The sequence below is a fragment of the Geotrypetes seraphini genome, chromosome 11, assembly GCF_902459505.1.
Source record: "Geotrypetes seraphini chromosome 11, aGeoSer1.1, whole genome shotgun sequence".
Classification (NCBI taxonomy): domain Eukaryota; kingdom Metazoa; phylum Chordata; class Amphibia; order Gymnophiona; family Dermophiidae; genus Geotrypetes; species Geotrypetes seraphini.
This window is the reverse complement of record NC_047094.1, coordinates 20,852,190-20,879,455: the sequence shown is the minus strand read 5'-3', so window position 1 is coordinate 20,879,455 and position 27,266 is coordinate 20,852,190. Positions and strand designations below refer to the sequence as shown.

The 27,266-nt window shown below is 47.2% G+C and overlaps 1 protein-coding gene across 4 annotated transcripts in view; it reads left to right on the top strand.

Moving 5' to 3' along the window:
- UNKL (unk like zinc finger) overlaps positions 1-27,266 on the top strand; it is a 154,178-nt gene that overhangs the window by 35,674 nt on the left and 91,238 nt on the right. For all 4 annotated transcript variants that reach the window (XM_033963272.1, XM_033963271.1, XM_033963273.1 and 1 more), the window contains exons 3-8: positions 2,860-3,036; positions 3,183-3,316; positions 8,557-8,692; positions 18,344-18,461; positions 19,882-19,966; positions 26,772-26,914. In XM_033963272.1, coding sequence (XP_033819163.1) covers positions 2,860-3,036; positions 3,183-3,316; positions 8,557-8,692; positions 18,344-18,461; positions 19,882-19,966; positions 26,772-26,914 — 793 coding nt within the window. The remainder of the gene's footprint in view (positions 1-2,859; positions 3,037-3,182; positions 3,317-8,556; positions 8,693-18,343; positions 18,462-19,881; positions 19,967-26,771; positions 26,915-27,266) is intronic.

The window sequence follows — 27,266 nt, the reverse complement described above, 5'->3', positions numbered from 1 at the left end:
GGACCGGCTTGTTGTTGTAGAGCAACTTCTTCCCCTGGCGCAGGGCTCTAAGGACCGCAATCTTATGGCGATAGTTGAGCAGACGGCATATGACCACCCGTGGACGATCCAGGCCATCTCTCCGGGACCCCAGGCGGTGCGCCCGCTCGATATAGAGGGGGCCCAGCTGCTGCAGAAGGGCCAAAGACTCCATCAGCCACTTCTCCAAAAAGTCCCCCAGGTCAGAGTCCCCCAGAGACTCAGGCAAACCCACAAACCGCAGGTTGTTCCGGCGGGACCGGTTCTCCAGGTCCTCCACCTTTGTCCGGAGCGCCGCCAGAGAGGTAGAGTGGCCCGCCTGGTCTTGCGTGAGCCTCTGCACAGCGTCCTCAGTAGAGCTGACCTGCTGCTGTGTCTCCCTTACCTCCGAGGACAAAGCGGCAAAACGCTGATCCAGGGTGTCCAGCTTGTCCAAAATACGTTGCAGCTTGTCCCCCAGCGTGTCCTCCAGCGCAGCCTGCACTTCCACTGTAACCTCCGCGACCCAGAGGGAGCTGGGGGTTTCGGGCGATGCAGGCGCCATGTGCGCCGCCATTTTACTTTCAGACTGCTTCCTTCGCTCGCGGTCCGTCTTGTTCGGACGAGCGGCCATCCCCCAGACAGCCGCGAAATCGCTGCGGGGACACCCGACAGTGCTCCCCTGCGTGCAGACACCGGGAGCCGAGGTATTCAATGCCGATTAGCAATAATTACTGCCGCGGGCGCGCCGGAGCCACGAGCCTGTCCTGCTCACAGCCCCATGCTTCCGCCGGAAGTTTAGAGGCGCATTTTAATGCAGTTTAAAAATCAAGGCTGTTTAGTCTGAGTTTACTTGTGCTTCCAGTGCTAGGAATCCTTTTTGCCTGGGCACATTTAAGAAATGTAGGTCTATAGCCTGCAGTGTTCTGTGGTAAATTTGAAACATTTTTTTTCTAAGTGCTCTAACATAGCCAAGGTGTCATAGTTGTATTTTCTTACAACAGGCCCTCAAGGAAATGATTTGCTCTTTGTCTGCTTCCATGCAGGCAAAAAGATATTTGGCAGACTGCCAGCCATGGGCCAGCTCTCAGTTGCCATGACCCTGTTATTGCTGTAAATAGGAGCTCTTGATGGGGACATGCCTGTTTTTGTTATTGATGTATGATGAAAAAGAAACACAGAAATCCTTTCTGTCACTATTTTGGGTGGGCCTTTCCAAAATAACCCCTCCCCCCAAAGACTAGCATCAACTTACTCTCTGAATCCCCAACCACATCTGTCTCTGGTATACCTCAGAGGTGTCCCAGCGGCTGCAATAATTCATCATCTCTGCCTTTGCAAGCCCCTGCAGGATTCTCTCTGCCGTGTCCACTTGTGAGGAAATAGGAAGTGATGTCAGCAAGGGCAGGATACAGTAGAGGGAAGCCAATGGGGGGCCAGCACAGTAAGAGAAGAACAACTGTTGCAGCCACCGGAACAGCAGATGGCAGACTGCTAGAGGAAGAGAGAGGTGCCATTGCTCGATGAGTCGGGGCCAAGATCAGGCGGGCCTATGCCCACCCGTAGCTACACTGCTCCACCGAGTCATTTGGAGATGCTGGCAGGTAGAAGGGAGCTCCTGATGTTCATTACATTTGAAACCTAGTGACTGTATCCTGGCCTTGGCCTGTATCTAGCTGTTTAGGTCAGATGAGGAACAGGAGGTGAAGGAAGCTATTTGAAAACTTGGAACTATTTCCTGGGTGGCTCATGAGGTCAGAATTCCCGCTTTGGGAGGAGACTACAGAATGCCTGGCTCACGGACAGGGAAATATTCAGCTGGCCTCGACAGTATCCATTTCTAAGAAGTGCCACTGAATATCTGTGTAAGCGGTAGTGTTTTTGTTTTGTTTTTAAATTCAGCAAGCATGGATAACTTGTCCATTTATTAGTTGAGTATCGCCATTTAAACGGATATGTGCTGACGCTGCTCTTTTTCTTTTCCCCTGTGCCGGCTTCTTATATGGATAAAATCTGGCTGTTTCACAAAGAGTGTAATTTCTCTTATAATACAGTAGCCAAATACTGTATTAATACTATTGTGAGACTCATCCCTAATGCAATAATACATTAATACTTCAGAATTGTAGCTCAAAACATTCCACTGTGATTGAGAAGGAATAAGACAAATAAGATAAAGACAGTTCTTTATAATGTTTCCTGTACTATAGCCACGTAAGATGGATGGGTTAAGTTCCTTTATTTGCTTTTTTTTTTTTTAAAGAGTTTGAAAAATTTTGTATAAAAATTTATTCACCCTTTTTACTTAAACGCCAATACCAGTTATTAGCGCAGGGATGCTCTAATACCAGTTATTAGCGCTGAATGCTCCACGCTGTTCCCAACTCTCATAGGAACTCTGTGAGCATCGGGAGCAGCGTAGGGTATTCAGCGTGGCTCACTGCCCTAATAACCACTATCGTGGTTTAGTAAAAAGGGGGGCGGGGGGTAGTTCTGAATGATTTAAGTAAACTGGGAAGCAGCTTGTGATGTTTCGCGTAAACAGCTTCTGTACTGAATGTTGAACAGAGGTAAGCAAATATTCAAACAGGTTTAACTGGAAAACTTTTGAAAAATAAAACCCATTTTCAGTGTCCTTTCACCTGGTTGTATTTATGGAGCTGTTTCTCGTACTTGCCCCTCAGTACCCTGCGGATAGAAGAGAATGAGAAGTAATGTAGGATGACTTTCCCGTTATGAAAGGTGTGCTAAATGTAACACTTGGGATTCGGTGGAATAGATTCGGAAGCGGATAGTTTTGCCGGGATCACAGCAGCGCAAAGCAAGATCTTTCTCTCATTGTTCCCCTCTTCTGTTTCACAGCTGTCCTTATTTGCATCGAACGACGGGCGACACAGAAAGAAAGTATCACCTACGCTATTACAAGACTGGTACCTGTATCCATGAAACGGATGCTCGTGGGCATTGTGTAAAGAATGGACTTCACTGTGCCTTCGCTCACGGTCCTCATGATGTTAGGCCGCCAGTGTACGACATCAGGTGCGTGTGATTTCTGGGTGGTGCGTTGAAAAAATATTCCATCACTTCCTATCGCAGGAGCTTTTAGTCCTTCTGCAGGAGGCTGACTCTTGAGGTCCAATCTGTCATTAACTCAAAGGACCTTTATTTTGTTTTCTGTTTTGCAGAGAACTTCAGGCGCAAGAAGCCTTACAAAATGGTCAGCTGGGGAGTGGGGAAGGCATCCCTGATCTGCAGCCGGGTGTCCTTGCTAGCCAAGCAATGATAGAAAAGATTCTTGGTGAAGACCCCCGATGGCAGGGTATGAGAAGATTATACAATATGGCAGGTCTAGTTAATGCTGTTAGAAGCTGCCAAAAAACATTTTTAGTCCTAGTTGTAGGACATGTTGTGTGAAGAGGAGCATGTTTGTGTTGATTTGAGGCCAGGGATTTTGGTACTGCAACTTAACCCCTAGCGGGACAGCTATTTAGGCCATCAGCCTTCTTGGTATTTAACAACTGGCATTGATTCCTGTTTCTGAAGCTGTGGACTTTTTGCCATCAGATAATATTGCATCTAAGATCAGCAAGGCAGCGTTAAGCGACTAGTCTTTTTATAAATTCCACCTTTAAATAAATATTTGAGTGTTTTAACGATTTGATATACAGTGGTACCTTGGTTTACAAGCATAATTCGTTCCAGAAGCATGCTTGTAATCCAAAGTACTCGTATATCAAAGCACATGTCCCCATAGGCCACAATGTAAACTGAAACAATTTGTTCCACAACCAAGGTTTAATATGGTGGCCCAGGGGTGGGTGCCTGCTTGTGAGTGCTGCAGCCCTTGCAGCATGGTGGTTTCCTTTCCCCGGGGTCCCCGTGCGGCTCTCCTCCCTCTTCGGCCGATGCCTTTGCCGTTCACCAGCGCCTCCCGGCTTCCGATTCAAGCCGGCCGCCATTCTCCAAACACATGTGCAGGATCTCTGAACTCCCCCGTCAAGCCGGCGTTGCTCCAACAACACGCGCACCACGTACAAGCACGCAGGACATCCTGCATGCTTGTACGTGGTGCGCGTGTTGTTGGAGCGGCGCTGGCTTGACGGGGGAGTTCAGAGGTCCTGCGCATGCGTCTGGAGGATGGCTGGCTTAAATCGGAAGCTGGGAGGCGCTAGTGGACGGCAGAGGCATCGGCCGAAGAGGGAGGAGAGCCGCACGGGGACCCCGAGGAAAGGAAGCCACCACGCTGCAAGGGCTGCAGCATCCACAGGCAGGCACCCACCCCTGGGCCACCATAGTGAGAGCTCGTGTAGCAAGTCAACACTCGTTTTGCGAGACGAAAGTTTGCTGAGTGTTTTGCTCGTCTTGCAAAACACTCGCAAACCGGGTTACTCACAAACCGAGGTTCCACTGTGTGTGTATATATATATATATATATATATATATATATATATATATATATATTTTTTTTTTTTTTTTAAACCATCAGTCCAACTAGTAACCATCATGGAAAATCTATATAATGCATTTGTTTTACCAGCTGTTATCAATGCCCAACCTCCTCCCTGGTTTAAGTAGTGAGCATCATTGTTGATAATTGGGGAGAGGGACTAATTTTATATATGAAATTTTAAATAACTTAAAGTTATCCTTATTTTATTTGCCATCCCCCATCCTATCACCTATAAAATACTGCTGTTAACCTTCAAAGCTAGACAAACAGGGCAGCCTGAATTCATTAATAGACTTCTAATACCCCTCACTTCTCAACATACTCTCCAGTCATCTAATCAAAATCTGCTGACAGTTCCATCACTAAAAATTATCAATACTATGCGCAATAATATTTTCTCTACTACCACCCCCACGCTCTGGAATTCAGCACCGGTTTACTTACGAGAGATTTCTATGTTGGATAATTTCAAGACCAGCTTAAAAACAATGCTTTTTATAGATGCTTTTGCAGTATGACTGTCCTTTTAAGGACACCTTAATTCAGGGCTGCCCAAGTTCGGTCCTCAAGATCTACTGGCAGGCCAGGTTTTCAGGATATCCACAATGAATAGGCATGAGAGAGATTTGCCTGTACTACCTTCCTGGTATGCAAATCTCTCTCATACATGTTCATTGTGGATATCCTGAAAATCTGGCCTGTCAATAGATCTCGAGGACCCTGGACTTGGGCAGCCCTGCCTTAATTGATCACTAACCTAGTTTCCGTGGTAATTATAGAAATTCAGTTTAACCTTTTGTTTTTTCCTTTTTTTAATTTTTAAATTTTTTATTCATTTTTGATATCAAACACAAAGTGCAAACACATGAACATTCAAGTAACGTACCATATTGCACTCTATTCCAACAATAAAATATAAAACTGTTTTATCCCCCCTTCCCACCCCAACCCACCCCACCTCCCACCTGGATATGTAAAATGTTCATTCATGAAACAAAGGAAATAATAGTAGTAATAATAATGATAATAGTTCATATTCATATCTTACAACATTTTGTTAACGGGCCCCAAATTTCCTTAAATTTACTATGATGTCCCAACTGTAAAGAATTTATATTTTCAAACTTATAAATCTGGCAAAGGGATTCCCACCAGAAACTATAATTTAAGTTATCCCAACTTTTCCAGTTTTTCATTATCAATTGCATGGCTACTCCTGTCATGATGAGGAGCAATTTGTTTTGATTTCCATTAATTGTTTTTTTGGGTAATAAAATTGTTCCAAATAATACTATATCATATGATAATGCTAATGGAACGTCCAATATTGTGATAATTTGACCCCAAATGGATTTTCAAACCTTTTGTTTTTCCTTAATTGTTCTTTTCTCTCAACTTATTGTAGTTCTACCCTTTTCCCCACTCGTGTTAGTGTGATTTGTGAGACTTTGTACATGTCTTTACTGGATATTAATTAGCTATTAATTTTAATGTGTCTCCATTACCCTGGTTTTGCTTTTTATTGTTCTAAATCCGCTTTGTAATTTTGAAAAGGCAGGTTAATTTTTAATAAACTTGAAACTTATTAGCAAAGAAATAGAAAACAACTAATAAAAAGAAGAGGTGGCATTACGAGGCTTAGTTTACTATCCTACATGATGAGAAACCTGTTGTGTTGATAGTTTTTAGGTATACTTCTTCCTCCGTATTTGCTGTGATAGGGGATTAACAGCCACGCGAATACAGAAAAACCATGAATAACTTTTTCATATGTTATTCGCTGTGTTCTATTATAAACCATCGTGAATGTGGTGAAATCGCGAATAACATGGTGGGAGACCTGGCCTGTTCCTGAAGGAGAAGCAAAACACGGTGAAGAAAATGCTGGGAATCAGCGATTTTCTCTGTAAATGCTTGGAATCAGCAATTTCTGTATGCAAGCTGTTGTAATTTGGGAGGAGTAGCCAGCAAGCTAAAAACTGCAAATAATCGAAACTGCGCTTGCTGAAACCGCGAATACGGAGGGAGAAGTTTAATGGCTAAGTTTCTCTATAGTACAATACAAACTCTCTACTAAATATAGCAAGGATGCCACCGTGCTTAGAGACGGCAAAAGAAAAAGCCTCAGCAGTAAGTCAATTGTAGTCTGACTTTACTGAATGCAACATCCTTGGCAAAAAAAAAAAAACCCCTTTCGTCGCTCTACATCGCAGGGAAAATTGGAAAAAATACAGTGTAAGCATTTATGTCACTGTGGTTTAAAATGGACTAGTCCAGTGGTTCCAAACCCTGTCCTGTAGGATCACCAGCCAGTCGGGTTTTCAGGATAGCCCTAATGATTATGCATGGGGTAGATTTGCAAGCCTGTTGCTTCCATTATATGCAAATCTCTCTCATGCATATTTATTAGGGCTATCCTGAAAACCCGACTGGCTGGTGGTCCTCCAGGACAGGGTTGGAAATCACTGGACTAGGCCAATGACCGTTTCATGGACTAGCGCCACTTCCTCAGGACTACAACAACCTTCCAACATGAACCTAAAAAGAAAAAAAGTCTTTTTGAAAGAGCTTCTGTTTGCTCCCAGCAGAGTGGGTTTAATCAAAAGGTTTTTACATACTCAGACGCAGTCTTTTCCTCTGCTAGCTCAGCGTACTGAGTATGGCGTCCTACATACACACCAGTATGACAGCTGTTGTAAGAATATCTTTTGAAGAAAGAGGGGATTGCTTTCACTTAACCCTCTATTATCTCAGATTCAAAATAAGTACCTATATGGAATATGTGAACCGCTTTTTATATGGCATTATATGAAGTCCCATCCTGATCTCTGCGTGCATGTGTAGATCTGCATGAAACCTGATAGTAGGTGGTGGTAATTTGCTTTCCTGTGCACTGCCCTCTACTGGAGAAGCATGCATTACAGATGCCATTAAGACAGCGAGCAGTTCCAGGTCACCTTAGTGGATGGTATGATGGAAATAGACCCTGCCATTCTGTGTGGGATTCCTGTTAGATAGCAGACCCATGCAGAGTACTGATACCTGCGAGTGCATACTGACACAAATGGCCCTATTGTTGCTGGGACCTCTGCTGCTACTGCTACCCTCTTCATGCTATAGATAAACAGGGGAGAGGATGGGGAAATGGCGGTCATCCATTTTTGGGATGACGTGAATTTTTGAGTGTTAAAATTGGAGTCATATTGGATAAAAGTTTGAGAAGCGTTGCAGTACAGTGTGAACTCTTGCAAGGACTTTTGAACAGTTTTCCTGTATGGCGCTTTGAAATGGTATTTGTATATACAGTGGTACCTTGGATTACGAGCATAGTCCGTTCCAGGAGCATGCTCATAATCTAAATGCTGGTTTATCAAAGCTAGTTTCCCCATAGGAAATAATGGAAACTCGCTTTGATACGTTCCCCCGGCATTGCTCCCCCTGAAGGCCCCCCCTGCGATCCGGCACCCCCCCCCCACCGCGATTGGGCACCCCCTCCCCTTCTTACTGTCACCTGGGCACCGGCACCGGCATGTCCTGTGCTTGGTGCCGGTGCCCGAAGATCGTCCTCCTCTTCTGCTGGGCCTTGAGCAACTGCGCATGCTCAAGGCCTGCGAGTTCACGTCGGGGGGAGGGTGCCGGATCGCGGGGGGGCGCTCGTAAATCGATTACGAGGTGATTGAAAGAGGCTGTTGGTTCGGCATATTCGCTGTCGGGGAAGCAGCCTCCATCCCAGCTAAGTGGCCATTCCACTAGGTGGGCGTCGTCGTCATGGGCTGAATCGGCTCTGCTGTCTCCAGTGGATATTTGCAAAGTGGAAACCTAGTTGTCTATTCATTCCTTTTTCAGACATTACTGGGTAGATGTCGGGGCGTATTCCCTCTGGTTTGGAATAGTGTGAAGGACTAATGGAAAGAAAATTATCAGACCAAGTTAACCTGCTCCACAGATTTATTTTATAGCTATTCTGTGATTTGACTATAATATTTTTACTGGAGTTTCTGTGTGGTGATGGTTTTTTGTTTTAATTTTTTACAGCTCTCTTTTTAAGGCTGCAGAACTTTCTAAGTATGATATTTAAAGTAGTAATTTCCATGTTCTTTGGTTTGCAGATACTAATTTTGTACTAGCTAGTTACAAGACTGAGCAGTGCACTAAACCACCAAGACTGTGCCGCCAGGGTTATGCTTGCCCACATTATCACAATAGCCGTGATAGAAGACGGAATCCCAGGAAATTCAAGTACAGGTGGGTCTGTGGTTACGCGCAACTGGTCTTGCAAGCACAGTGAGTTTGGGCAGGTGGCTCTGTTGCTGAATTGAGTAAGACCAACGGGGCATGAAAAATGTTTAAAATATTCTCTGAGGAGAAGGTGTGAGTGCAGTTACCTCTTGAAGAAGAATACAGTTTTACTTGTAATTATTCCGTATCTTCTACTTCGGAGGTTTTTGTGTACAGTTTGACAACACACAACAGTCTGATTTGCATTTTGTTTCATGGACCTAATACCAAATGCTTTTGGTGTAAAGGGTTTTTGTACTATAAAATTGGCATACCTGAAATGAAGCAGAACGTTTCCTGCAGCAGGAAAGGTAGGCCAGAGAGTTAGCTGCAGAAGGGATTTGGAGGACCTTGTGGGAGATGGGAAGAAATAAGGAGGTAAAAGGAACAAAACTGATAAAAGAATAAGAACAATGGTCCATCTAGCTCAATATCCTGTCTTCACAGCGGCCAATCCATGTCACAAGAACCCAAAGAGTAGCAGCATTCTGGAACCCCAGATAGTAGCAGCATTCCATGCCACCGATCCAGGGCAAGCAGTGGCTTCTCCCATGTCCCAGACTATTCTTCCTTTGTCCCACGTTGGTATCCCACCTCTCCCTTATTTACTCGCTCCCTTCTGGGCTGCTCCTTTTTGCCTTCAGCCGCACTTGTTTTCATGGACGCGGGCAATGGCTGTTGCATTCTGCACATAGCTGACCTGCCAGCCTTCCCTCTGACATCAGCTCTGATGTCGGAAGGAAGGCTTCCAGGTCAGCCACGTGCAACAGCCGTTGCCCGCATCCCTGCAAACAAGTGCGGCTGAAGGCATGAAGGACTGTTGAGGTAACTGGGATCCCTGGCTGACCTAGAAGCCTTTCCTCCAACGTCAGCTCTAACATCAGAGGGAAGCCTTCCGGGTCGGCTTTGGTGATGCAGCTGGAGGGTAGGAAGGAGGGCATGGGATCCCTGGCGTTAGAGTCGATTGAGGAGGAAGGGGCGGGCGGGAGACCCACACAGTGCCACTTACCCCCCACCCATCAGATCAAATACCCCTAGGGATACGTGTACCATGTGTTGAGAAACACTGCCCTAGTCTGTGTAATTTTTGATGGAGTAAAATACTGATCCACTTGTACCCATTCTACAGCACTCAGGATTTGTAGACTTTGATCATATCTCCCCCTCAGCTATCTATTTTTCAAGCTGAACAGCCCTAACCTCTTTAGTCTTTCTTCAAGCGAGAGAAGTCCTATCCCCTTTATTTATCTTGGATCGCTCTTTTTTGAACCTTTTCTAATTTTGCTATATCTTTTTTAAGATAAATGGCGACCAGAATTGAATGCAATAATCCAGGTGAGGTTGCACCATGGAGCAATACAGAGACATTATAACATTTTTAGTCTTGTTTACCATCCTTTTACTAATAATTCCTAGCATCTTGTTTGCTTTTAGACTGCCATCGTCCATTAGGCAGAAGGTTTCAGCATATTGTCTACAATGACACCCAGATCTTTTTCTTTGACATTGACCCCCCTAGGTGAACCCTAACGTCTTGTAACTATGACTTGGGTTATTTTTCTCATGTACATCACTTTGCATTTGTCCATATTAAATTTCATCTGCCATTTGGATGTCCAGCCTAACTCCAGCCATCCCTGAAAAAAAATTATTATTATTATTTTTTTAAATTTTAGTTATGAAAAATAATATAACACTCCAGTAGCAAAAATAGAAACATTAAAAAATAACAAAACAAGAACCCCCCCTCCCTTAAAACAGGCGAGAAACTGCTAAGAGAGAATCTTTAAGCTATGTATGGGGAAACCCCTCCCCCTTCTTCATTCCTGGGCAGAAAGAGAGGATACAGTTAAAAAAAAAAAAAAAAGGCAATGTAAATATTTTATGATACATTGCACCACCATCTCTCATAATTTCAGACTTTATCCTCTCCACCATGTCCATTGCCCCAGAAATTATAATAATAATAATAATAACTTTATTTTTCTATACCGCCATAATCTTGCGACTTCTAGGCGGTTCACAATGAAGAAAAGCTGTACAGACAGTTGATGAGAGAACATTGAACAATCAGTGATAGTACAAGGTGAGTTACAGGGTCAGTGAATTACAAGGTTCACAATAAGTAATACTATACAATCAGCGGAATTCGGAGCGGATGTAGATAAGAGAACATTGCGCGGTCAATGAATTACAAGGTGCAAGACGGAATAGATGAAAAGATAACATAGGATGTTGATAAGAATTTACTTGTTTCCATGATTACAAAGCTGAATCGACAGGTTTTAGATAGTTTTAATATATGGTTACATAAAAATATGCAAGTGTTTAATTTTTTTGTTGTTGTTTCACTTTCTGTAATTTTTGATCAGTTTATATAACATTTTAATAAAAATTTAGAGTAACATTGAATCGACACTGCCTGAGCCTATTTGGAAACGTCTTAGTTGTGTGAATTTTTCTCCACTGGGTTTAGAATGTACTGTTTGTATATATATAGAGCGTCTCGAAACTGGATCCTTGTTCAGTTTCAGTTGAGAGAAAAGTGCACATTCTTTAGCACTCTCCAGACCAGTAGAGGTTAACTTTACGAATGGGTATATATCTAATCATGACCAGCAGGTGGAGACTGAAACTTTGGGACAGTATATCCTAGCCCCTCCTCTCTATTTCCCTCAGTCTTCTTTCAGTCTCCAGCAGGTGTTGAGTGATCTGTACCCATCTCCCTTGGTAGGGCTGTTGGAATTTGTTTAGGGGGTTTATTGTCCCTGTTTTTAGCCGGACGGAGCTTGGGCGGACTCTGTTTGGGGGTTCGTCCGACCTCGGGGGTGTCAAACCCGGCGGGTCACGAGCGGGGTCCCTCCCCCCACTTCCTCCACCTCCCCACATTTTTTTAGAGGAGCCTCAGCAGTAAGCCTTGCCCCCTAAATCAAGCAAGGCATATTGCTTTGAGAGCCTGTGGAGTCTGTTCTGTAAAAAAAAAAAAAAAAAAAAATCCTGAGGTAGTGCTGGTCTGGAGGGTTGTATCCCTTTAAGAAAACTGTATTTTACTGTATTTTTTCAACTAACCGGCACTTTTTTGCAGCTAGGTCGCGTATGGAGCAATGAGCACTTCTAAAGGGAAAAAGTGCTCATTGTGCTCCAGACGCGAGGCACTCGCGGCCGGCCTGTGCAAGCGGTGTTCAGGCCGGTGCGGTGGAGGAGCTCCGTCGGCAGCGGCTGCAGGCGCCCAGAGCTCCCCGCCGATGGTGCCTCGCGAGTCGGCAGGGAACGGTGGGGAAGCCCGGTCTTCTCCGTCCGCCCACGGAGGGATTCCCCGAGCCGTCGACGGTCGGGTTTTAGAGGATTCCCTCTCAGCTGATTTTTTGACAGCTGATGCCGGCTTGCCTGTTTTAGCGGCTGAGACTATTCAAGTTTCTCAGCCGCTTCAGGCTATGGAGGGAGCTTTTTTGGCGGGAAAACCGCCATCTTCTCTGTCTGGCCCCTCCATTTTGTCTTCCACCTCAGGTGACCTTCCCCCTGTTTTGTCTATGCAGGGGCAAGGTTCTGCTGGGTCCCCTGCCGTGGCAGGGAGTCCCTTGGGACCCTCGGGGGGTTTTTCTCCTGAATTTTTCTTTTCTTTATGCAGAGCCTATTTTCAGGCGGCTGGGGGTCCCGGTTGCGCCCAGGGGGTTTCGGGGGGTGGGGTTTCCTCCGCGCTCCCTGCGGCTTTGCCTCTCTCGTCTGACGTGACGTCCCCTCCGCCGCCTCCCTTGTCCAAGCGTCCGCGGGTGTCGTGGGACGAGAATTTGTGGTCGGAGGAACGTGTCGGTCTGGAGGAGGACCTGGACCCTTCTGAGGAGTTCCAGGACTCTCTGGAGGTGACGGAAGCTGGCGGCGGGTTGTCGGATTTCCCGTTCTCCAGTGACGAGGCGTCCGTGGTGCGCCTTTTTCAGAAAGATGAGCTGCCTGACCTTATTCAGCAGGTCTCTTCGGTTTTGCGTTTTGAGGACGCGCCGCCGGAGACTCCGCGTGTGGGGGACCCCCTGTTGCGGGGGATCCGTTCCGTTTCCCGCTCTTTTCCTATGCATCAGGATATTCGGGATATTATTCTGGAGCAGTGGAAAACGCCGGAGACGCCGTTTCGGCTGGCGCGCAGCATGGCTCGCCTGTATCCCATTCCTGAAGGGGATCGGGCTACGTTAGCTTCGCCAGTCGTGGATGCGGTGGTCTCGGCAATTTCCAAGCGGCATACCGTGCCTGTTGAGGGCGGTTCTGCCTTGCGGGACTCTGAGGAGCGCAAATTGGAGAACATCCTTAAGCAAAATTTTCAGGTTTCTGCTTTTGGGGTCCAGGCGGCTATTTGTGGGGGACTGGTCGCTCGCGCCGTGTTTCGGTGGGCGGAGCGGGTCTTGGATCGAGAGTCTGACGACTGGTCTCTGGTGGTTCAGGAGGTAGCGAAGATTGAGATGGCGGCCTCATTCCTCTCAGATGCTCTATATGACTTGGTGCGGATCTCGGCTAAGTCTATGGCTTTTGGCGTGGCCGCACGGCGTGTGTTGTGGCTGCGCGCTTGGGCGGCGGATGCTGCGTCCAAAGCTAAGCTTACTAAATTTCCCTTTCGGGGGTCGTTTTTGTTTGGAGAGGACTTGGATAAGTTGATTCAGACTCTGTCGGACTCGAAAGTTCCCCGTCTGCCGGAGGACCGTGCCCGCCCGGCGTCTCGGGGGGGTGCGGCCCGGGGGCGTTTGCGGGAATTTCGCAAGTATCGCCCTGGGCGTGGGGCTGCTTCTTTCCAGTCTCCGGGATTTTCCCGGGGTCGGTTCTTCCAGCGCATGCAGCCCTTTCGGGGGGGCCCGTCGGGGGGCAGGGAATCCCTCCGCCGGTTCCCCCGCTTCCCGTCCTGCACAATGACGCCTTGCCGGCGCCCCCTTTGGTTCCGGTGGGGGCCCGGCTGCGCGATTTTTTCCCCAAATGGGCCGAGATCACGTCCGATCAGTGGGTCCTGGAGGTGGTGCGGGACGGTTATGCCCTGGAGTTCGCCCGCTCTCTGCCGGATTTTTTCCTCGCTTCTCCATGTCAGACTCCGGGGAAGACGCAGGCTTTTCGCCAGACCCTTCAGCGCTTGCTAGATCTCGGGGCAGTTGTTCCGGTGCCCCCTCCGGAGTGGGGCACGGGCAGGTATTCCATTTACTTTGTGGTGCCCAAGAAGGAGGGGACCTTTCGGCCCATCCTCGATTTGAAAGGGGTCAACAGGGCTCTCAAGATTCCCTCTTTCCGTATGGAAACTCTGCGGTCGGTCATTCTGGCGGTTCAGCCGGGGGAGTTTCTCACTTCTCTCGATCTGACGGAGGCCTACTTGCATGTTCCCATTCGGGCCTCTCATCAGCGTTTCCTGCGCTTTGCGATCTTGGGTCGGCACTATCAGTTCTGTGCGCTTCCCTTTGGGCTGGCCACGGCTCCTCGGACGTTCACCAAGGTGATGGTGGTCGTCGCGGCAGCCTTGCGGTCGGAGGGCATCCTGGTACACCCCTACCTGGACGACTGGTTAATTCGGGCAAAGTCGTTGCAGGAAAGCTCCCGGGTTACTGCTCGGGTGGTGGAGTTTCTCCGGTCGCTGGGCTGGGTGGTCAACCTTTCCAAGAGTCGGTTGGTCCCGGCTCAGCGTCTGGAGTACCTAGGGGTGCTGTTCGACACCTCCTTGGGGAAGGTCTTCCTCCCAGAGGGCCGGGTGAGCAAATTGCAATCTCAGATTCGCCTGCTTTTGGCGTCCCGGTGTCCTCGGGCGCGAGATTTCCTCCAGGTCTTGGGGTCGATGGCGGCGTCCCTGGACGTGGTGAGGTGGGCGCGGGCCCACATGCGTCCTCTCCAGTATGCTCTGCTCCGGAGGTGGTCTCCTCAGAGGCACGGGATGGATGTTCCGGTTCCCCTGCGAGGCTTGGCGCGCTGCAGTCTGCGTTGGTGGCTCCAGACCCCTCACCTAGTTCAGGGGGTGGGTCTGGATCTCCCGCAGTGGACGGTGCTCCTGACGGATGCGAGTCTCCTGGGTTGGGGGGCTCAGTGTTTGGGTCACTCAGCTCAGGGCACCTGGTCCGCGGAGGAGGCCGCCTGGTCGATCAACGTGTTGGAGACCAGAGCGGTCCGTCTGGCGCTGTTGGCTTTCCACTCCCTGTTGCTGGGCAAGTCGGTCAGAGTGCTGTCGGACAATGCCACGGCGGTGGCTTATGTCAATCGTCAGGGGGGCACCAAGAGTACTCAGGTGGCGCAGGAGGCGGCTCTGCTCATGATTTGGGCGGAGTCCCATCTGCTGGACCTCTCGGCCTCTCATATAGCCGGAGTAGAAAATGTTCAGGCAGACTTCCTCAGTCGTCACTTCCTAGATCCAGGAGAGTGGTGTCTCGGCGCCGAGGCGTTTCAGTTGATAGTGCAGGCTTGGGGGCAGCCCCTGATGGACCTGATGGCCACGGGTGGCAACGCCAAAGTGCCCCGCTTCTTCAGTCGTCGCAGGGACGGTCTGGCCGAGGGTCTGGATGCTCTGGTCCAGCAGTGGCCAACGGAGGGGCTGTTGTATGTGTTCCCTCCTTGGCCGCTGGTGGGCAGAGTGCTTCTTCACATTGTTCACCATCCGGGTTTGGTGGTGCTGGTGGCGCCGGATTGGCCTCGCCGTCCGTGGTATGCGGATCTGGTGAGGCACCTGGTAGCGGATCCTCTTCCTCTGCCTCTCTCGGACGACCTTCTGATGCAGGGTCCCATTCCCATGTTCGACCCGTCTCCCTTCTGTCTTACGGCGTGGCTCTTGAGAGGGGTCGCCTTAGCAAGAAGGGATATTCAGACAAGGTGATCTCTACACTGTTGGGGTCCCGGAGGCTTTCTACCTCTCGGGCTTATGTGCGGGTTTGTCGTCTATTTGAGGAATGGTGTCGGGCGCGGGGAGTGACCTCTTTTCGCGCTTCTCTGCCTAACATTCTAGAGTTCTTGCAGGATGGCCTGGATAGAGGCCTGGCTTGGTCTTCTCTCCGGGTTCACCTTGTGGCCCTGTCGGCCTTTCGAGGGTTGGTGTCAGGTCAGCGTTTATCGGCTCTTCCTGATGTGATTCGGTTTTTGCGGGCGGCCAAGTTGCTTAGGCCTCCCCTACGACCCTCGGTTCCCTCTTGGGATCTTAATCTGGTTCTCTCTGTTTTGGTGCGTCCGCCTTTCGAGCCCTTGGACGACTGTTCTTTGAAGGACCTTACTTTGAAGGCGGTCTTTTTGGTGGCCATTACGTCTGCCAGGCGTGTTTCTGAGCTACAGGCTTTCTCTTGTAGGGCTCCCTTCTTGGAGTTTTCTAGGGAGCGGGTCGTCTTGCGGCCTGTTCCTTCCTTTCTGCCGAAGGTTGTTTCTCCTTTTCATGTCAATCAATCGGTGGTTCTCCCGGTCTTGGGTGGTCGGGAGGGCTCTTCTGAGCAACGGCAGCTGCGCAAGTTGGATGTCGGTCGGGTCCTTCGCTTTTATGTGCAGCGGACCCAGGAATTCCGGAAGTCCGATCATCTCTTTGTCCTCCTGGCGGGTCCTCGTCGGGGAGCTGGCGCTTCTAAGGCGACTATTGCGCGCTGGATCAAGGAGACGATTGCTTCCGCTTATCTTCTGAAACAGCAGCCGGTTCCGGAGTTTCTCAAGGCTCATTCCACTCGGGGTCAGGCGGCTTCTTGGGCTGAGTCGTCGCTCGTGCCTCCAGTGGATATTTGTAAGGCTGCGGTTTGGTCCTCCTTGCATTCCTTTGTTCGTCATTATCGGGTTGATGTGCAGGCGCGTTGGGACGCGGTGTTCGGTGAGCGTGTACTGGTATCGGCCCTTCGGGGGTCCCGCCCGTGAGAGGGACTGCTTTGGTACGTCCCATTCGTAAAGTTAACCTCTACTGGTCTGGAGAGTGCTAAAAAAGGAGAAATTAGGTTCTTACCTGCTAATTTACTTTCTTTTAGCTTCTCCAGACCAGTAGAGGTCCCCACCCTGTCTGTTGTTGTTGTTGTTGGGGCTGTTGCGCGGGCAGTTTTTGGTTTTTGCTGCGGGTTCTAGTATTTTTCTAGGGCCGGGGAGAATTGAAGAACAGCGGCTGTGGCTCGGCTGGCTTAGCTGGCGAGCTGTGGGGACATTCTTCCTTCGGGAATTTCTCCTCTGCATTTTCCAACAGCATTTTGGGTATGTTATTTGTTACTCCTTTCGGAGTGTTGTTTTTTCTCTCTGTTTTTTTTCCAGTTCTTGGTCTGCTTGGCTATTCGGCAGACTGAGGGAAATAGAGAGGAGGGGCTAGGATATACTGTCCCAAAGTTTTGTTTTCAGTCTCCACCTGCTGGTCATGATTAGATATATACCCATTCGTAAAGTTAACCTCTACTGGTCTGGAGAAGCTAAAAGAAAGTAAATTAGCAGGTAAGAACCTAATTTCTCCTTGCAGGGTAGAGTATAATCCCAGTTTTCCTTATTTTGCAGAAAATCTGTATTCCTTTTTTTGCATTGCATGCAATCTTACTAAATCACTCCAGACTGATGGGTTATGTCACCCCACTAGCCGATGAAAGGAAAGAAATTTGAACTGTTTCAGTGACATTACCAGTATAGGGATTGGTGCAGCTTGGAGCATCTCGGCATTTTTTTTCTGCCTCCAGCAGATGCTGCAGGATGGACTGATGGCAGTAGGATTTTCTTTGAATAGGTCTGTTTCCCCAGGATATAGTCCATGGCCAGCATGCTGTGAGAATGAGCCTTGGTGAGACTGACACTGAAGGTCTTGGCAGCCATTTTAGTGGCAGAGGCGGCCAGGATGAGATGAATTGTGAGTCTGTTGCCCAAATTAGGCTACCAGGGCACCTAAGATGTAGTGAGCTGGGGGTAAGCTGTGTGTGTGTGTGTGGAGGGGGAGAGGCTATGTGTGGCGGAAGTTCTGGCTGTGGTGAGGGACCTGGCCAATTTAATTTTCCGTTTCTGTTTTTACCGAAACCGTGCAGCCAATGTTCTGAGCAGTTTTGGTTGAAACTGAAGATCCTGGTTTTGATCGGGCTCTAGTTGCAAGTTTATTTGACTGGAACTCAAGCAGCATCCTGGATGAAAGCTCAGATGGTCAGCCCAGAAGATAATCTGCCAAGTGGCAACATAGTCATCTCCGCATTCTTTTGCGAAGCTTTACAATATTGGTGTCCTAACCTGGAGCAATAGAGCAGTTTTACCAGGGGGATGGGGTGGGGGTGGGGGTTCTTGTGTTTCTCCTACCCTAAATGATAAAGCTTTGCATCGTAAAGACGATTAAATTTACTTGTGATTAAGTTCCTTTGCTTGAATCCTGCTAAATTAATCTAAAATCCTCCTGAGAAGACGGCAGAATAAGAGAACTTAAAAGGTTTTCTTTTTTTTGGGGGGGAGGGGTCATTAAGTATATAAGTATATAAGTTTCTTAAGTTACTTGTTAGCTTGCCATTTGCATAATGAGATGTTCCCAGGTTGCAGCACTCCCTGTACTGGCGATGTCACCGAAACAGTACAGATTCTCTGGCTCCATGTGCCAGTAGGGTGATACTAGGTCAGTCCAGACTGAGGATTATAAGAGTCGAAGGAAAGAAATTGGTCAGATAAGGATATATTTCACCTTTTTTTTTTTTTTTTTTTTAGGTCTACACCATGTCCCAGTGTTAAACATGGAGATGAATGGGGTGAGCCCTCGAAGTGTGACAGTGGAGACAGCTGTCAGTATTGTCATTCTCGCACTGAACAACAATTCCACCCAGAGGTAAAGATTATTTTGTTTGCTTTGCATCTACAGTACCTCTTGCTGTGGCAAGATTTTTTTTTATTTTTCTTATTATCCTTTGTACTTATGATATATGTGTGTCTTAGATTTCAACAATTTTTATTGATATTGTAGCAAGAAAACATTTTTAAAAAAGCCCCAACTGTGTACAGCTGTGGTCATCCAGTGTTATATGGTAAACCACCTTCCCCACTTTCTCCCCACATCGCAGTTTAAATGTCTCTTCACAGTATTTGTGTTTATCATCTGAAATCCCACTGCAGAAAAGATTTAGCTTTTAATTCTTAGTATTTTATTTATTAATAATAATAATTTATTTATATGCCGCCATACCGGGGAGGTTCTAAGCGGCTCACAGCATGAAGAATAATACATACATTTCAATAAAAAACATCTTGATGAAATACAGCAAAAAAAGTAGTACATACATTTCAGTAAAATTGATCAAAATGGAAGTGTATACATTTCAATAGAATTGATCAAAATGAAAGTGCAGACCATGCGAGTAAAAATGTGAGGATGAAATGCAAACATGGTTAAAATTAAGAGAAAAAACATTAAGATACCAGCCTGTTAAATAATTGAGTCTTTAGTATTTTCCTAAAATCTAAGTAAGAAGAAGCTTCTAACATCATTTTTCCGAGCCATATATTCAATTTGCAGGCCTGAAAAGAAAAGGTTTTCTCAAGGAACTTCTTATAATGGCAGGATTTTATGGAAGGATATGTAAATAACTGCGTTCTCCATGTGTTTTTATTAGAATGACTCCAACTGCTTCCAATGGAGAGCACTTGAGACAATAACAATTTTTTTTTTCTTTTCTTTTCTTTATTCAGTTTTGCATATCGCAACAAGTGCATCAATAAAATTCATATGATCTTATAAATACACACTTGATTTTCCTTCATGTAACACTTTAAGTACACCATATCATTCTTATATTCTTATTTGAGACAAAAACAATTGATAAAATATTATAAAACCATTGATAAAATACGAGAAAACCTATTTTACATGATAAAATTACAAAAAAACGCAACGTGGAGAAACCATGCAGAGCACAGCTCATGGAATTCTTTCCTTTGTGGGCATACACATACACATATTTGTATCATGTGTTGCCTCTGTGTGTGTGTCTGTGTTCTCTCTACTTCAGTGATTCTCAACCAGTGTGTTATCAAAAATTTGACATGAACAGCAAGCTGCTTTATTAGTGAAAGCAGTCTGTGAAGAGGATGGTCTGTATCTCTTTTTTTGAACTTTCCAGTATTCTTTTCTAGTTTTAATTCCTTCAGAAGGGAATTCCACCACCTTGTAATCAGAAGTAATAAATATAAAGCAATGTTTGCAAAGTGTTTTTTAAGTGTGTTAAATTAGACTTGCATTTTATGTCTCGTAGATCTATAAATCTACAAAATGCAATGATATGCGACAAACCGGTTACTGTCCCCGTGGCCCATTTTGTGCTTTTGCACATGTTGAAAGTAAGTATCAAATTAGAAAGGTGCAACATTCTGAATATTTTTACTTTAAAATACGAGAGTATATGGTTCTCTTCCTTTTAACTGTGTTTTTAAAAAGTACTGTGTTTCCCTGAAAATAAGGCACTGTCTTATATTAATTTTTGGGCCCCTAAAAAGGCATTAGGTCTTATTTTCAGGGAGGTCTTATTTTTTTTCATGTACAATGATTATCTCTCCCTTCCTCCCCCAATTCTTCCTGTTTCCTTTCTCTCCTCACATGTGCAGCATCTTTCCTCCCCTCTCACCCATCCCCTTGTGCAGTATCTTTCTATCCCTCCCTCCCATCCCTTGTGCAGCAGAACCCTTGCAGCTTATATTCCTCCCATCTCCCCGTGCAGCATTTTTTAAATCCCTCCCATCCCTCCCACCGCTGCTGCGCACCCCCTTCCCTGCTGACCCTTTCATCTCTTCCACCCATCCGAACCCCACCCACGAGACCGAAATACAGTACCTTATAACAAACTGCATAACGTCATCAGCAAAATGACAGAGGAACACCCGGGTGTGAGAAAGCCACGATGGGGCATGTGCTGCCAAAGGTGCGGTTTGTTATAAGGTACTGTATTTCGGTCTCACAGTTGGGGTTCAGATGGGTGGGAGAGATGGAAAGGTCATGGGAGCGCTGCTGCCGCCAACAACTAGGGCTTATATTAAGACTTACCCCGAAAATCATGCTAGGGCTTATTTTCGGGGAAACATGGTAGTCTGTACACTGGAAAAGCAGTGTGGCATTTGCCGTCACTGCTGACTTTTAAGCTTGTCTAAATGGTTACAGTAAGTTCTGTGCTGTCTGATGTATTAATGTAGTGCATTTATTTGTTTATCTATATTCCTTTGGTATGAAAGGGACAGACCATTTCTTGACTTACTGTATATACTCGCATATAAACCAGGATTTGGGGGCAAAAAAATTGGCCCAAAAATAGGAGTCCCGGTTTATATTCGGTCCAGCACCTACCCTCCAAGATTTATTGCAGGCTGCCACCAGGCTCTGCACCATGTCCATCATACCTCCTCTGCTGCTGGAATCCCTGGTGGTCCAGAGGTGTAACGGGCAGGAACAAGCTTTCCGCACTAACCCAGTCAGTTGCTGCCGCGAGTTCGGCTTCAGCTGCTGAGCAGTATGCTTTGGCACTGCTGCTCGGTGCTGAGCAGCTTTTTGAATGTCAGGGAAAGGGGGGACAGGATGGAGAGCCTGGGAAGGAGGGAAGGGGGCTGTGTGCAATGCCTGGCAGGGAGGTGGCTGGGTGTAGAGCCTGACAGGAGATGAAGGGAAGGGGGCTGGGTACTGAGCCTGACAGGGGAGGGAGGGGGTGCTGGGTGCAGATCCTGGCTCTGCTGTGTGAACATTTTTTTTAGTTTGAGCTTTACGAATGTTTGATTATTTTATTCTTTTTTTTTTTTTTTGCGTTTATTCTCTGTATTGCTGGTTTGAATTGCTGATTTGTGTTTGTTTTTATCTTATTTTGTATGTCATTCTGTTCCTCATCTAGATTTGTGGATAGACGTGTTATAAATAATCTAATATAATAAAACTCTAAGCCGCGCATGCGCACTCCCACTGCGTGCGCCGGTTTTCCATGAGCTGTAGGGACCCGCAGGTAGGAGTGCGCATACACGGCTTAGGGTTCTGTTTTTCGGTCTGGCCTGCTCCCTGCTCGCCTTGCCGTATTGTATTTTTTAGTTGAAAGACGCGGCGGTGGCTCCTCTCACGATCCCCGCCTGCGTCGGACTTCCGACGCAAATGGGGATCATGAGAGGAGCCGCTGCCGCGTCTTTCAACTAAAAAATACAATACGGCAAGGCGAGCAGGGAGCAGGCCAGACCGAAGCTCCGACTTGAACTGCCAGTTGGCCGGCTCCCTTGCCGGAGTTATTTTTCAGTTTAAAGGTGCCGCCGCTGTTCCTGTCACCAGCCGCACCTGCTTCAGAGAAGACTTCTAATGCAGGCGGGGATCGTTAGAGGAGCCACCGCAGCATCTTTAAACTGAAAAATAACTCCGGCAAGGGAGTCAGCCAGATCACCATGGCAGCCACTCCCGCCCTCTCGGGCTACTCTCTGGGAGCAGGCGAGTGAAGCCCGGTACTTCCGGGTAGCTAAGGGGCAGAGCGCGGTGCGTGCCCAGGGTCTGGGTGGAGAAGCCGGTGCTGGAGCCGCTCGCGCACATTAGCGCTGGTTAACGCGCCTCGGGAAAGGCCTGAAAGCGCCAGGGAGGAGCCACCCCCAGGACAAAGATGCCAGCAGAAATAGAAGTTGGAGTTTGAGGCAGCGATGTATGCGAGGTGATTGCTTTTTATGTGAAAACATTAAAAAAATGTATAGAAGTTCAAAAATGTAACTATTGCAGACTGCTTGGTGGGGGGGGGGAAGGAAGGGAGGCCTACTGGTGGACAAGGGGAGCAGGAAAAGGTGCTGATGGACAGGGGGGGAGGTAAAACAAAGGGAGAAGGGCTGCTGCTGGATAAGGGGAGCAGTGAAGGGGTGGTGGTGAACAAAGGGGAGGTAAAAGGAAGGGAGAATGGACAAGGGGAGCATGCAAGGGGTGGTGGTGGACAGCCAAAAGAAAGACAGAAAGAAAGACAGAAATACAGAAAGCGGCTAAGGAGACAGAGAAAGATATAAAGACAGACACACATATATTCTAGCACCGATTAATGTAACGGGCTATTCAGTGAGGGTCTGGGCAGGGAGGGCGACATAAAGAAAAAAAGATAGGCAGCGGGAGGGAGAAAGAAAGATAGACGGGGCAGGGAGAGAGACAGAAAGACAGGGGGGCAGGAGAAAGACAGACAGACATCTATTCTAGCACCCGTTAATGTAACGGGCTTAAACACTAGTTTAAAATAAATAAATAACTTTATTGAAAATATACTGGAAACTATGACTTATGATAATAGGCATTCAAGTTTAACACTTCATCTAATACTAATGCCGCTTGCCATCCGACTTATATTTGAGTCAACTATTTCCCCCTCCCTTTTGGGGGGAAAAGTGGGGGTCTTGACTTATATTCAGATCGACTTGTATTCTAGTATGTACGGTAAGTATACAGCTATGATTCTCCATTGTATGCAGTTTGTTTTGGTCTGGCAATTTTATTCTCGTTAGGAACTCCAGTTTAAATCAAAACCCGCCCTTCCTGGGATTATAGTGCCATGAAATTTATTCACATCTGCTCAGAATGTTCCTCCTTTTTTAAAAATCCCCTCCTCCCACCCTCTCTCACACATGTATTCTCAGCTTTGCAGAGACTGTCCTTTGTCAAGATGGTCACAGACCATAAATCTGGCCCAGTTGTGCAGGATAGTGTTAAAAAACCCCCCAAAATAAAACATTTCTCTAGGTTGGCGAGCTCATATTTGATATTGGAAAGCTCCCTTGTGAATGTATAGTGTTAATTACTTTGGTAACACTCTTAAAAATCTCTTTTCATTAGATTATTTGGTTTTCAGTTTGGATTGCCTTTGACTTCTTCAGCTTTTCCATTGAGTAAAGCCTGTTCTACATACTGAAAAGGGCTTTTAGAAAATCGTAAAACAATATATGCTTGTTAAAAGTATCTAATATAATAAAACGCTAAGCACGCATGCGCACTCTTACCACCATGTTGCCTGATCTGTAGTTCCGTGGCCTGCAGAGTGCGCATGCGCGCTTACAATGACCCCACGCGCGCGGCAGCAGAAACCAAATAGCGGCCCGGAAGAGAAGCGCCGAACAAAAACACTCCTTTGCCGGCTCCCCACTCACTCGGTACATTTTTTTTGTGGTCTGACCCTCCCATCCCTTCCTGACGTCTGACAGGCTCCCGTAGTCCCTTACCGCCCCCCCCCCCTTCCCTTCCCGCGTTCCCAACTACAAACCTGCCGATTCCAGCAGCGTCTGTAGCACTCTACACAGCTGCTTCGGGACCTTCTACTGCCCTGATTTGCTCTGCCGCGTCTCTGATGATGTCATCAGGGGCATGCCAGAGTAAATCAGGGCAGTAGTGGGGCCAGGGTTCAGTCAGTAGGGAGAGGGCCACAGGGTTCAGTCCTGGGCCCTCTCCTCTTCAACATATTCATTAGGGATCTGACTCAAGGGCTTCAAGGCAAGGTAACCTTATTCGCTGATGATGCCAAACTATGCAATATAGTAAACGACTATAATCTAAAGGATGCTATGGAGCAAGACCTGCGTACTCTAGAAAGCTGGTCCTCGATCTGGCAGCTGGGCTTCAACGCCAAGAAATGTAAGGTCATGCATCTCGGAAACAGAAACCCTTGCAGAACTTACACCCTGAATGGAGAAACTTTAACCAGAACTACGGCAGAACGAGACTTAGGAGTAATCATCAGTGCTGATATGAAAGCTGCCACTCAAGTGGAGAAGGCTTCATCTAAAGCACGGCAGATGATAGGTTGTATCAGGAGAAGCTTCGTCAGCAGGAAGCCTGAAGTCATGATGCCATTGTACAGAGCCATGGTGAGACCTCATCTGGAATACTGTGTGCAATTTTGGAGGCCACACTACTGTAAAGATGTGCTCAGAGTTGAATCGGTTCAGCGGATGGCCACCAGGATGGTCTCGGGGCTAAAGGGTCTCCCGTATGAGGAAAGACTGAGCAAGTTACAGCTCTACTCTCTCGAGGAGCGTAGGGAGAGGGGCGACATGATTGAGACATTTAAGTACATCACGGGACGGGTCGAGGTGGAAGATGATATCTTTCTCCTGAAGGGACCCTCGACCACAAGAGGTCATCCGCTCAAACTCAGGGGAGGGAAGTTTCGTGGAGATGCCAGGAAGTACTTCTTCACGGAGAGAGTGATTGAGCATTGGAACAAGCTTCCAATGCAGGTGATAGAGGCACACAGCGTCCCAGACTTTAAGAATAAATGGGATACCTATGTAGGATCCCTACAAGGGTCAGCCAAAGGATAGGATCACTAGGGTATAGACTTGAAAAAGCGGGGCAGTAGAATGGCATTCTTACAAATCTACTTAAATGGGACATTAGACTTAAAAGGGAGGGTCGATGGTGTGGGCAGACTTGATGGGCTGTAGCCCTTATCTGCCGTCATCTTTCTATGTTTCTATGTTTCTAGAAGGACCCGAAGCAGTGTGTGTAGAGTGCTGCAGACACTGCTGGAATCGGCAGATTTGTCGGGACCGCGGTAAGGGAATAAGGGAGCAGGCCAGACCGCGTGAAGGGAAAGGGGGGGGGGGTAGGGGAAATGCTGCTGCTGCTGCTGCACAGGGAAGTGATGTGGGGGGAGGGAAATGGAGGAGGAGGGAATGCTGCTGCTGTGGTTGCTGATTAAGATTTATGCCAAGATCACAGCAGAGAGACTGATTGGAACTTCGGGACAGTTATGGACATAATTTTACTTAGAAGAGCTTGTCTAATATAACAAAAGAAGTATGTCTCGTACATAGACTTCAAAGTACAGGTTCACAAAGACAGACAGACAAAGGGGGCCAGGGAGAGAGACAGATAGAAAGAAAGACAACGGGAGGGAACAGACATATATTCTAGCACCTATTAATGTAACGGGCTAAAATACTAGTACAGTGGTACCTTGGATTATGAGCATAATCCGTTCCAGGAGCATGCTCGTAATCCAAAATGCTCGTTTATCAAAGCGAGTTTCCCCATAGGAAATAATGGAAACTCGCTTTGATAGGTTCCCCCCCCACGAGAATCGGCATTGCTCCCCCCGAAGGCCCCCCCCCCGTGAACAGGCACCCTCCCCCCGCGATCCGGCACCCCCCGCCGCCATCGGGCACCCCCCCGCCGTGACCTGAGATCCCCCCAACCCACCCGAACCCTCTTCTTACTTTGATGTAGCCTCCGCACCTGCACCAGCATGTCCTGTGCTGTGCTGTGCTGGTGCCCGAAAATTTGCCTCCGGTGCTGGGCCTTGAGCATGAGCACGTTGGACGTGAACTCTCAGGCCTTGAGCATGCGCACATGCTCAAGGCCCAGCACCGGAGGCAGATTTTCGGGCACCGGCACAGCACAGGACATGCTGGTGCAGGTGCGGAGACTACATCAAAGTAAGAAGAGGGTTCGGGTGGGTTGGGGGGACCTCAGGTCGCGGCGGGGGGGGAGGTGCCCGATGGCGGCGGGGGGGGGGGGTGCTGGATTGCGGGGGAGAGGGTGCCGGTTCGCAGGGGGGCGCTCGCAAATCAAGGCGTACTAGGTTTACGAGGCACCAAGTTTGCAAATGTTTTGCTCATCTTGCAAAACACTCGCAAACCGAGGTACCACTGTATGTATATAAAGAATGAACCTGCTTTGTGCATAGGTGTCCCTTGGGTGAAGTGGCGGGGGCAGGGTTTAGGTGGAGTGAAGATAGAGTTGCAATTTATGGGTACACACTGGAATAAACACACACATTTACATCGGCTTTGGAGCTATGGACTTGAGAATTTGTGCATTCTCGGAGCTACTTATATTGCTTTCATAAAATAGGCTTAATATAGGACGCTGTGTTAAATACAGACTCTTAATTTCTTGCTGAATTTTTTGGGAGATTAGTGGCAAGAACCAGCAGAAAATTAGATTGCATCTAGGAATTCCAAAATGTAGTATTAACCTCCTGAAAATGCATTTTAACTTCTAAGACATATAAAGTATTTGGTAAAGGAGCTGCATATACCAAGCTATGCCTTTTTTTTTTTTTTTTTTAAACCATGTACAATTCTTATTTTTAAATATATGTAGATTTAATTGTATAATTTACATATGGTGGTTTTTTTTTTCTTTTTTTTTTTTTTAATTTCATAGGGATTCCCTCAACAGAAGAGGCTGTGAATGTAGTTATGATGCAAACCAGCTGCCATTCAAAACCAAACCCTCACTTGTATTCAGCAGGAGACAGTGAATGGAGCAATACACACAGCCTTGGAAATAATGAACACCTTGCAAATGTGAGTAGCATACTCTCCAGGGGAGTGCAAGGGGGGGGGGGGAGACCAGCATAATCATACTCGTTCCATTTTAAGATAAATGATTTCGGCATTTGTGGCATTTTTTTCTGTCCTTTTTTTCTTCAAGCTTCCTGTGCAGACAGGTAAAAGGATTTGCTCCCGCTAGCATATGAGGTCTGTTCAAAAGCTTCAGGACAGTTTGAATTGTGTGAGATGTGCTAGGTGGCAGGTGGCATTTGAGTAGCTTGAAACCTCATGAGTAACCTCCTTTTTTGTTTGTTGATATCTGTTTTTGTCTTCGAGCTACAGCAGTTTTTGTGAAAGTGTATTTTCTTGATTGGCTATTTTTCAT